This window comes from Takifugu rubripes, chromosome 15 (genome assembly GCF_901000725.2).
Source record: "Takifugu rubripes chromosome 15, fTakRub1.2, whole genome shotgun sequence".
Classification (NCBI taxonomy): domain Eukaryota; kingdom Metazoa; phylum Chordata; class Actinopteri; order Tetraodontiformes; family Tetraodontidae; genus Takifugu; species Takifugu rubripes.
The window spans coordinates 14418076-14429339 of record NC_042299.1 but is presented as its reverse complement, the minus strand read 5'-3'; the positions used below and the strand labels follow the sequence as shown (position 1 = coordinate 14429339).

The following is an 11264-nucleotide window of genomic DNA, read 5'->3' as shown; positions in this document are numbered from 1 at the left end:
CAGTCGGGTTGATTATGAGCTTTTAGAGGTTCTCAGGCATCTAGTTTGGCTGATCTTCAGGGGATTTTCACCTCTGAACTAACCTGATGAACAAGCTAACACCTTAACTAAAAGGGGTCTTGCATTCCTCTTGGTTTGGTCAACCGGCTGCTATTTTAGACTTTAGACATCATTTATTCCGGTTAATTATTGTGTCATCATCTGAATCGACATGCTGAGTGTATACAAGGATTTAGCTAAAACTAAAAATGATAAAATACAGGTCAAAGGTCATGATTAAAGGTGTTATTTGTGGGTTATCTTGACAGGTCTGGACTGTTGTTTATCCCTCCTCCACCAGGGTTTACCTCTCGGCACCCATATTTGGACTGTTTGGATCTCCCCACGGGCGTCATTATCCACGAAAGCTACGGCTAATCTACACCCGCTAAATATTTACGCCACAGAGTCGCAGAGCATCATTTTAGAACATACATGAACCTGACGGTGACTCATTATGTGAGACTTCGATTCGCCTGTTTCGTCCAGCTGCGGCCGATATTCCCGCGTCGCCGCCGCCGCGGCGAGCACGCGAGCGCACGAGCCGGTGCCGTGATGGAAGAGGTGCTTGTTATCTGGAATAAATCTGACGGTTACGCAACCGACATCTGCGAAAGCGCTCAGTGGCCAAACTTAGCACACATGCTTGTTGTTACACATGTGCAGATTAGAGCCCGGTCGCACAAGAGGCCCGGTCCGTTATTGACTGCGTCGCTAAACTGGTTACAACTGCCCTGTGAACACGTGTTCCACGTGCTGTGACGCACACGTGGGGCTAATAAATTCCCGAAATTGCACTTTACCTCGACGGCGAGCGCGCGAATCGGGTAAAAGTGCCTGTAAATGTGCTGAACCCGCTGGTGGGTTTAAAAACACAGCATGGTGAACAGGCCTCCGGTTGGCCCCGAGCTTGTTTACTTGAAACTGTACACCGGCTCCATCAGCCAGAAAGGCAGGCAGGCACCTGTACAGCCACCCGTAATGAGGTCATGGCGTGCGCCTGCCGTTCCAGCGCTTCCTTCTGCGCCGCACACCTCTGCTGTTGGGAATTTGGGTTCGCCCTGTTTTCGTTTCCACGTCTGGTCTCTGGATCAGAGTTTTGATGGCTGCGTCCTGCACACGCGGGCGGGTTCTGCTGTTTGTTGTGACAACCCAACAACGGTTCAGACGCTGGGTCCTTCAAACGCGGCCCAATGTGCTGTTTGAGAAGCTCAGCTTGCTGGAATTTAACCGCATTATTGTTACTTTTATGTTCTCGATCCGGGCCGGGACGAACCTCCGCCTGTGTTTGGACGGCGTCCTCATCATTGATCCATTATTCCCTCCTTCGGAGCAGGTTTGTGCCAGTAAAAGTGCGTTCCCGCTACCTTAAAGCCTCGTGTTTGGAGATCCCCGTGTTTTTCTCTCGGCTCTCATGTGACATCGGCACAGAGGCAGGACGGCACCTGCGGATTCGGGCCGCTGGACGCCGCAGCGAAACCCGTTTTGTTTGAATCCAACAAAGCTGAGGCATTCCCACCACAACTGGGACCGACAGGCTTGTCCATATTCTTCCCTGAGCACAGGAGCGGAGCCAGCGCTCTTCCTTCTGTGTGGAATTATGTACGACCGTGTTGAAATGTGGGTTTCCCCACGTTGCAAACAGAGCAACTGTAACTGCAACTCAACCAGTTTCCCATTAATCCTCACAGCTTCGCCTGTCAGAAACCTCAGGCTCCTACTGAGTCGGGGTATTAGTACCACCTCCTACACAACAGTGTTTGACAGATAACTGCAACATCAGCTAGCTTAGCTAGCGATCCCCATGTACTGGGTTACACAACGTGCTCTGTGCACCATAATAAAGGAAAAAATGCATTAATTAAATCGTCTTTTCAGCTTTGAACACTGTCCAGGAGCTGCAGCAGGGGTAGGACTTAGCTTTTGGTCATTGTGTGAGCTTTTATGTGCTGTAGAGCGAGTTTTCTCTAATCTGTAGCTCTTTATATTATTATATACAAATGTTAACAGGTTTAATATCACATCTGAACTTCTGTCACATTCCAGATTCCCGTTTAGACAGTTTAATTAAAGCATGTTGTTCTCTGAGCAGAAACGTTCTGTGTAATTCCACCATAGAAGAAACAGCGCCCACTAATGTCCTGGCATGAAAAGTGCAATTTACAAAATTTGGTGTTCCCGTGTAAACGGCGCTCAAATGTGTCAAAAGGGAAAAGAGGAGAACAATATTGTGCCCACCGGGATATTTCCCCTCCACCATAACAACACGTTTGTTATTGTTCTTCTACCAGTTGCCTCCCTCCATACGTGTGATTGTGTTTGAAAATTCCATCTCACTTATGTTTTAAGCAGCACTAAGCAGTCTATTCCAAGAACCATTCCGACTGCCGCTCCGTCGGGATTTATGCTGCTGATTTTTGGCAGAAACACGATGAAACGAAGTGTAAATTGTAATCGAGCCTCCTTTTAAATAAACGATCGCGCTCACGAAGGCAAGAAGGTTCTAAATCAGCGGCTTTTTATCCCCTCCGCTGCCTTTGTGGACTTCGCCACCGCGTCTGTTGTGCGTCTGCTTCCACTGAGTCTGTCAGCGACCCGATCGGCCTTTGATGCCTGAGAGAGAACAGGCGCCCACCTGTCGCTGTGCGGCGAGTCCCCCAGCGAGTCGAAGGAGTCTCCGTACTGCAGGCCGGGCCGGTGGGAGTCGGCGTAGCCGCAGTGCGCGGCGCGCCGGGCCCGTGCCTCCACGCAGGCAGGACTGCTGCATTTACTGGTCCCAACTGATGATGACATAATTCCCGGCGAGTCAGAGAGGACGCTGTCGGAATGTTCCAGGCTCCACGTACGTTCCTCGTGTCTGACAAAATTCAGAAAAGATTAGTTGTTAGCGTGTGCGCGGCCAAGCGCGTCCCAGTGGCCCACAATCAAAGCGTGTTTCAAATTCGGGCCCAAATCAGACATTTGACTCCTTTTATCTTAAAAAAAGAAAAAAAAGATGACATCGGCGGCCAAAATGGCGGCCGTGCTGAGCCGGACCCGAGTGGGTCCTGGTCTCTGCGCGGCGTCCACACCTGTGAGTGGATGAGTGGGCTCGCGTGGAAGAGTTGTGTGATCTGGAAGAGGCGTGGCTGGCCGGGAAGGATCCTTCGGTCGCGGGCCGTATGACGCGTTCGGTGGCGGGTATGTTCTTTGATATGTACTGTTGGGAACATGGGAGAGAAGCACGGAGACGGGATTAAGCAACGCCGCGCCCGTCCTGCTTGATGTTCGGGTCCTGTCAGATACTCACATCTAGCATGGGGATCTCCTCCGGGCCTGGTCCTGGGTGATTGGGTCCATTAGCAAGGTTCCGATTAGGGTGTTCTGCACACATGTTCTGTCGCAGGTGATTGTGCATCTTCTTTCTTTGTTTCCTGGATGGAAAACCGCACGTTTTTATTAGCGAATGTCACAGGACGTGTGGGGGCCGGGGGGGGGGGGGGGGGGGCGGAGGGACTTACTTGGTTTTGCAGTAGGCCACCACACACACGATGCCCACCACCAGCAGGGCCACACAAATCCCCGTGATTGTCAAGACTCGTTTCTGGTAGAGCTCCTCTGCCTCTGTCAGCATCACCGCCACAGACACGTTCACACGAGGGGGGAAGCGAAGCAAACGAGCAACGTTAGCAGCTCCAAGGTGCACCTTCTCCACATCAACCTCCGTCTATCCTTCTACTGTCCGGGCACTAAATGCTGAGTCGTATGAAGCTTCAGTTTTCCATCCCTGCTAAATGAATCTGCTGGAACGTCCCCTCTCACAGAAGATACCAGATGCTGCTGCTGCAGTAATGTGGCGTGGGCGGGGACGGTGCGGCCCAGCACAGGCCCGTTGATATATTAAGCAGGTGGAACCTCCGAAAATTTAAATAATTTCACGTTTTTATATCATACAGGGAATTTTTGTACCTTTGGAAGGTGCAAAATGGCTATAAGTAGCCTGTTCTGGTGCTAATCTGAGGAAAGTAGCGGAAGTCTTCATACACTCAGGTATTTAGCAATGAAAATAACATCTAGCTTTAAAATATTTGAGCAGTTTACTGATTAAATGAGACACAATCACAGACTGATGCTTCTTTTTCCTTTTCCAGAAGAGAGTTTGGAGGAGGCCGAGGTTTGTGCTAAACTAGAATGGCTTTCTGTCATTTAGCGTTAGCATGTTAGCATTGGCATACTGAAACCATGAAGAGTGTTCATAAAATTACACAATTCTGGTCCATCGTTCCACAACCTCATCCCCCCAAAACCCTTTTCTGGAAAAGGTGGCAGGAAAAGAGACGTGAATAAAAGAGAAGAAGAAGAAACAGCAGCAGACGGGAGAAAGACGCGGCCGCGCGTTCTAAATATAGCGTCGCATGCTCACGTTGCAACATCTATTCAATGAGAGGTAATTGAAAGCAGGAACACAGATTATAATTCAAACTTCAAAGTCAGGTCTCGGCTACGGGATGGACAGGTGGAGAGAGCGATGCAAGAAACACGGACGAGATGACACGTACAGTAAATTTCAAAAACCAAAAGATTTGGCATGTCAAAGGGGAGGACTTTGAATTGGACAGACAGAGCTGGAAACTGAAATCTCTGGCAGCTACAAACATGATACATCATGCTTGTTACAGATGGAATGAGGGATCGGGGAAAAAAAAAAAAAAACAAGGAACAAAACGATGAAGTGAGTAAGACGGAAACTCGGTTAGCTTCGGTCGTGTTTCCATGACATCCATGTTAATGATGCTCGATGGCGGTTCGGTCGCACGGACTGAGGGGCGATCACGATGAGTTACAGTCGATCGATTGATCGGTTAATCGAGGATTAATAGGATCGGCGGGTCACGCCGGGGGAGGGGGGAGGGGGGCGGGAGCAAGTCAACTGTTTAGTTGCTACGCTAGGATGGAGAAGCAAAACGGATGGTTCCATACCCATAAACTCAATCCCAAGATGCTCTGCCGGGGCAGAGGGTTGACAGTCGGAAGAAAACAAAAAGAAAGACCAGATTAAGAAAAGTGGCACCTTGTAGTGAACAGTGGAGCAACCCAAAATAGCCATTGACAGTGTTAATGACGGGACACCAGCACGTTAGCATGCACATTCAAACACGGCACAAGGACCAAACCAAACTACAACGACGGTGAGTCGGATTCAACTTGTCCTTAACTCGATCAAAACGGGCACCGAGCGTCGGCCGAGTGGCTCTTACGAAACAAGCTTCGGGTCGGGATGAGGTCATTTCCTGACGCAACCCAACAAAATGTCATAATAAGAGAAATGAAGGGGGCTAGCTGTTCCGCAGCGGAAACATGCATCATCAGCAGAGATTAGCTGTGCTTTCAGACCTCTGCATGCTAAAAATGCGAAGCCCTCAGCGCCCGAACACACCCATCGCATGAGCAGACAAGTTGAAGGGAGCCTATTTGCACAGTGGCGTTAGAACGGCGCCCAGTTCGAAAAATGACGGGGCGCCTGTATCGCGTGTCGCCACGGGGAGGCTTCACCAATCAGGTGCGTCCGGGCCGCTCTGACCCAGCTGCTCTTATGACAACATGCTCTCGCTAAGCCGGGCCCTTATGGCGGAGCAGCGGGAGCCATTCCACCCCTTCCCGCTGGCGTCTCCTGGGAATGGGAGGCGCCGCTCCGGGAGGTGGGTCTTCCACTCTGGAATGGACGCGCGCGCACGTGTGCGTGTGTGCACATGTGCTGGCTCTTTGAGATAAAGCGTGATTTATTCTTTTTGCTGGAAAATGAAATTGGGGCCATTACAGAGGTCTGAGCGTAATGTGGCCGGTCGTACGCGAGGTCACAGACGGGTCAGACGTTTGGGAACGAGCAATTACGACGTCCACCTGCGAGTTCCTCGCCGATACTCCCGTTAATCTCGTACATGTTGCTGGCGCAGCTCCGCGGCAGTAAATTAAACGTTTGCTCCGACAAATCGGGGGCGAGCGCGCCGCCTGTCGACTGGGAAATCAAAGCCCGGTTCAGGCGTCTGGACGAGAACTGGAAATGAGCGCCGTTCCTGATGCAGTCGCACAGCTGTGCGGGGTTAAGCAGGAAAAGTGGGTGAGCGCGGGGGGGGGAGAGCACGCCCACGCCCACACCCACGCACCGCCGCCAAAACCCCCGAGCACAGGGGGGGGTGGGGTGGGGGGGAGAGAGCGGGCTGCGTCTGTGCTATCAGTTCCAAGGAGGAGGCCGCCGCCGGCTTCAGATCGTCCTCGACCTTGCTAAGAATGAGCCGCATCCACGTGGGCGTGCACGGACATGCTGCGTGCTCAGTTACAGTGGAAGAAGCTGCAGGAGATTATTTGCCGTTAGCATCCTTCGTTTTTCGCGCTAAATCGGGGTCGTTAGCCTGAAGGTGGGCGCGCGGAACCGAGGCTGCAGGTTTTGGGTTCCACAGAAGCTCAAGTCATCCCGCGGCGCCCGATGGGGGGGGCGGGGGGGGGCGCCCGACTCTGCCTTCACGGCACCGTTTCGCCGCTGCTTCCGTCTCCGCTCGGTTCCCGGCGGCGTGAATGCTCCCGCGTCCGTGCAGTCAACCATTAACTGCTGGTCGGATGCCGCCACACTCTGGACAAACATTCCCTTATCGGCCTCACTGTTGAACCTTTCAATCGCTGCTCATGCCGATTAGTTGATATTAATCGTGCACGTCTGGCTTTTTCATCCATCAGCTCTAATCGGATCAAACGTGCTTTTGTTTGCGGCTGACTGAGTAAACATCATTAGTAACCAGCTTAAGGTGGGTTTTAGTCAATGTTTAGCCACCAGCGCTCACATGCAGCTAACTGTGCAAACTGACATTTAGGAAGAATTCCCACGTGCTCATCAAACACACGATCACATGGTCTCCGAGCGCACGTGCAGCACGCCGCTTCGGTTAAAGGGTGCACATGCCAGCCACCCTGAAGCGGCGCCACTAACCGGTCACTGATCGACAGATCATGCGCGCCACACACATGCACACGGGACAAGGACCCATTTGACGGAGTGTCAGAAGAGGGAATTGACATACGGTAGAAACTGGCCATAACGTAGGTTTGACAGCGATCACCAGTAAAGTCATTGGGACACCTGATGGGGAGAAAGAAAAGCCACAAAAAGAGAGGGAGGAGGTGGTGGAGGAGGGTGGAGGAGTGAGAAGGAGGTCATCGGGAGAGAGAGGGATCGAGGGTGGAGTGAAAAGGAGAGTGTGCATGAGGAAGAAGGAAGAGAGAGAGAGAGAGAGAGAGAGAGAGAGAGAGAAGGACATGGAATTAGACCAACAGAATAACTGCAGACAGTAGAAGCAGAGTGTTCCTATGATGACACCACGATGTGCACAGTGCGCGTCTGGTTGGGTGACGACCTGAGAAAAAGGAGGAGAAAGAGGAAGAGGAGCTGGGGAGGAGGAAGAGGGGCAGCAGGGCTCCACAGAGGGAATCCAGTGTCTCTGTTCTCTGCTGCTCGAAGCAAGGGGACATACTTTTGAAAGGATTGTGCATGTACAACCGCAGCGGCTGCGTCTGTAAGCATCGAGGGCCGAAGTATCCGCCTGGACATCTGGGAAGGAGCAGACAAGTGTTACACAAAACGAGTGAGACAAGACGTCATCGCCACCTTTACACATCCAGATAAAGTCATAGAAACCCACTGGTGGGGGGGGGTTCGCTAACATTGGTAGCTATAGCTAGCTTTAGCCAGGAAGCATGGAGCCGTGTTTCCTGTAAGAGGAGCAGTCCGGCTGTGTCCCCTTATCGCCACGGTGACGGAATCAAGCCAAGATTGTGGCTCGTCCCACTGAGATCAACTCTACCTTCACAGCTTTATGGTCACAATTCTGAGTTAAAGGCAATTATGGAAAGAATACCGGTCTAAAAAAAAGACGCTTGAGTAAAGTCGACAGAAACGGAACGTTAGAACTAATGTGTGAGGTTCTCTTCTGGAGATGACAGAAACATGGAAGAACATGGAACAAAAAGACTAAAAATAAAAGGAATCCATGGCTTTGGCTGTGATCAATAAATGCCTGAAATTGGGGTAGAACCTTTCCCTGCCCCCCCCCCCCCCCCCGCCCGGAGCCTGTGGGGAGCCTGGAAACTGTGTTCATAACCTGCAAATGTGACAGTTTTATAACCGTTCTCATCGGACAGTGAGTCATGAAGTAGTCGAATCAGGAGGAAATGAAACCCCCGAATTTATATTTCCACCTCGACGGGAATAAATGTGGAACTTTTCAGAACCGGAAAAAACTCTCTTTGGTTTTGCTTTGAAAAACAAGTCATTACCCGTCGTGTCTTTACGCTCCCGCAAATGAAGACAGAGTGGCGTGTCATCGCCATTAAGGATGTTGGGCCGAACCATTTTTCCTCATTAGAATCCCATTAGGATGAGCGGTTTGTCTTTTAAGGGCACCACATTCCACTCCCAGTCACAAGTCGAACGCTAATCCAACAAAGGTCATCGCTCCTGATTTACTGGTTCCACACAACGCCTCCCAGGAGCGCCATAACGGTCAGCGTTAAATTTCCCATCCTGAGCGATGGCGTTTAACTGGCGGACCGCGCCACCTACACCGAGGAAACTTGGCTGGACGCTGCCAGATAAACGCTCCTTAAATCATTTAGGAATCCGCCCGGCGCGCGGACGTCCCCCGCGCCGCCGCCGCCGTCGAGCGTCCGGCGGCACGTTGAGGGGAAGTCGCTGGAGCCACTCGCTCGAGGGGTCAATCTCAAAATTAGCGAGGCCACGCCTGCGAGGCCAGAGGGCCGCGGCGAGGCTAATCCCTGCTAGCATTCGCCGCGGCGTTAACCAACTTTTTCCTGGACTCGTGCCCCCCCCCAGGCCCCCCCCCCACCACCTCTGGTTTGTACACAGCATCGTGAATGGTCGTAACAGCCGCGTCCTCCCTGTTTCTTCTTCAGTGGTGGAAGGGCGGCAGAACACCCGGGAATAATGTCCGAATAATTCATTATTAACGTGTAATACAGGGCAAATATTATGTTATTATAGTCCGTAACACCACACAGTCCATGGTCTCAGCCTTTTCTACTGAAAACTGTACCGAAAAGTGTCATCTAACCACATCTCTTACTTTTACTCACTTGAAATGGTTCTCAACAGCAGTTTTTTTGAAAGTAAACACATTAATCGGACATGAGAAGGAACATTTAAGCATGTGGCATTTCTTCTGAAACAGCTGTTTACATCAGAGCGGAGGTTATAGTGATAAAAGCCTGTTTATAATGTCACAACTGACTAACGCACCTCCGCCGGGTTCAAAAACACGAGGAGGGAACCTGTTTATTTTATGTGATGACCCCACCTGATCACCATTCCAAGAAACGGTGGGTGAACACAAACCAACGCCAGAGCGCCGGAGTTAAATAAAAGCTTGTTTCTCTCATCGTGTCAACCTGTTTTGGCCCCGAAAAGGCTGAGACGCATGTTTCCCCCGGCGTGCTTTTACACACCGGTCTTGATCTTCTCTGCCAAGGACCTCAAATGTAAGCAAAGATTCTATTTACCTCACTGGGGGCCTCTAACAGGCCTAAATATTTACTCACTATACTAAACCAGTGACTCATGACATTTTGAAAAGGCTTTTAAGGTGCAGGCCTCCTGTACACCAAACATGACTTAAAAGGATGAGCGCTTCATTATTAGGGCTAAAATACACAACAGGTGGGCAGCTGGGCGGCCTGGCAGGGGGGGGGGGGGCAAACAGCTGGGAAGCAGAGGACAGGATGTTGAGGGACGTCACAACCAGAGGAACTGGAGCAGGAACTCACTTGCAGGAGAGTCGATCTATACCGTGTATGAAGTAACATTCGCCGCCGTTCACGCAGTAGGCCTTCTCTGTGTCGTTGCATTTCCTGGCGTGGCCTGAGCCTGTCGCTAGCGTCGTGGTCACTGAAAGGACACAAATCACAGACAAGCCACAATTAGCATCAATTCTGCTTCACTAATCGCGGGCAGTTTCCCCTCTGCCGGACCCTTCTTTGAGGTTCTACGGCGCCCCCTACAGCGCCCCTGCCTGGGACCAACAAGTAGAGCTATTAAGTAACGTATCGCCTACGGATGTCGCCAATGATACGTAATCCTGCGCTTTTATAGACTCTGGCTTCCGTTAGATCTCTTAGGCCCCATCCACGCATGTAATTGTGTCTCTACGCAGTGTTGAGATGATCTGAAGAAGCTCTACGGGCAGAGATAAATTTGCCTGACAGGGCGTAGGAGTTGTTTATGTGTTGACTCGGGTCCTTGGAACAGCCTGAAATGTCACGTCGCTGTGTTTAATCCCCGAGATGCGAGTCGCGGTAATGTGTTTGGGATAGACCCAGCGTACGACAACGGGATCGTCCGGAGGAAGGCGTGCGCTGAGAGGGGCGGAGCCGGCCTCGCACGTCGGATGTCGACGCGTGATTGCAACCATGTAGCTGCTGTCAGGCGCCATTAGCGCGTTGATTGAGTCTGACAGTCTGTTAGCAGGGATAGAAATTCCGCCTCGGAGGGCCGGCGCTCCAACCTCAGCGGTCATGTGATGCAGAATGGTCTGACATTCTGTTGCCCCAGGACTGGACTCACCTGGCTCTGTTCTCAGCCCCGCCTGGATTTCGCAACTCCCATTTGTTACGGCAGAGGTCGGTTTGACAGACGTGTCGGCCTTGCTCGGGAACACAATTAAGCTTTGGCTGCGCCGCCGCGGCTAATAGCTAAAACTGCAAAATGAGGCCGGTTGTTTGCCAGGAAACGTAATTTATTTCCACAATGGGATGTCAGCACTCTGCAGAAAAGCTACTGTGTTACTGTCCGATTTCAAACATTGTCCAGATATTTATCGAAATCTCCCCCCTCAATGCTGCTGTGGGCTTCCATTCAAGTGGTTCTCGAGGGAGACACAAAAGTATTACAAACATCCATCCAGGCATGAATCTGCAGCCACTTCAATCAGACTTGCGCCGTGATTGATAACTGTCCTATCTTTTTTGGCGAGTTCAAACAGTAATATATTCGGGGTTGAGACATAAGCTGTCACATTATTGTTCTGCTGAGGTTCCATAAAAGTGATTTAAAAGGCCTATCACTCCAACGCGCTCTGCTTCCAACGGTATGTGCTGGTTCAAATACGTCGGGATTTGGAAGGCCTCGCTCAAGTCTTGAAACCTATATTCTTTTTTACGTCTTTTCTTTTTTAAACGACCTTTTC

At 51.1% G+C, this 11264-nt stretch overlaps 1 protein-coding gene across 1 annotated transcript in view; it reads right to left on the bottom strand.

Moving 5' to 3' along the window:
- Window positions 1-11264, bottom strand: part of nrg2a (neuregulin 2a) — a 39373-nt gene that overhangs the window by 4132 nt on the left and 23977 nt on the right. Inside the window, exons 4-10 of the mRNA XM_011611608.2 lie at window positions 9847-9967; window positions 7092-7150; window positions 4999-5022; window positions 3540-3642; window positions 3329-3452; window positions 3111-3238; window positions 2675-2896 (exon numbers count right to left, since the gene is read on the bottom strand). Of these exons, the coding sequence (XP_011609910.1) occupies window positions 2675-2896; window positions 3111-3238; window positions 3329-3452; window positions 3540-3642; window positions 4999-5022; window positions 7092-7150; window positions 9847-9967 (781 nt within the window). The remainder of the gene's footprint in view (window positions 1-2674; window positions 2897-3110; window positions 3239-3328; window positions 3453-3539; window positions 3643-4998; window positions 5023-7091; window positions 7151-9846; window positions 9968-11264) is intronic.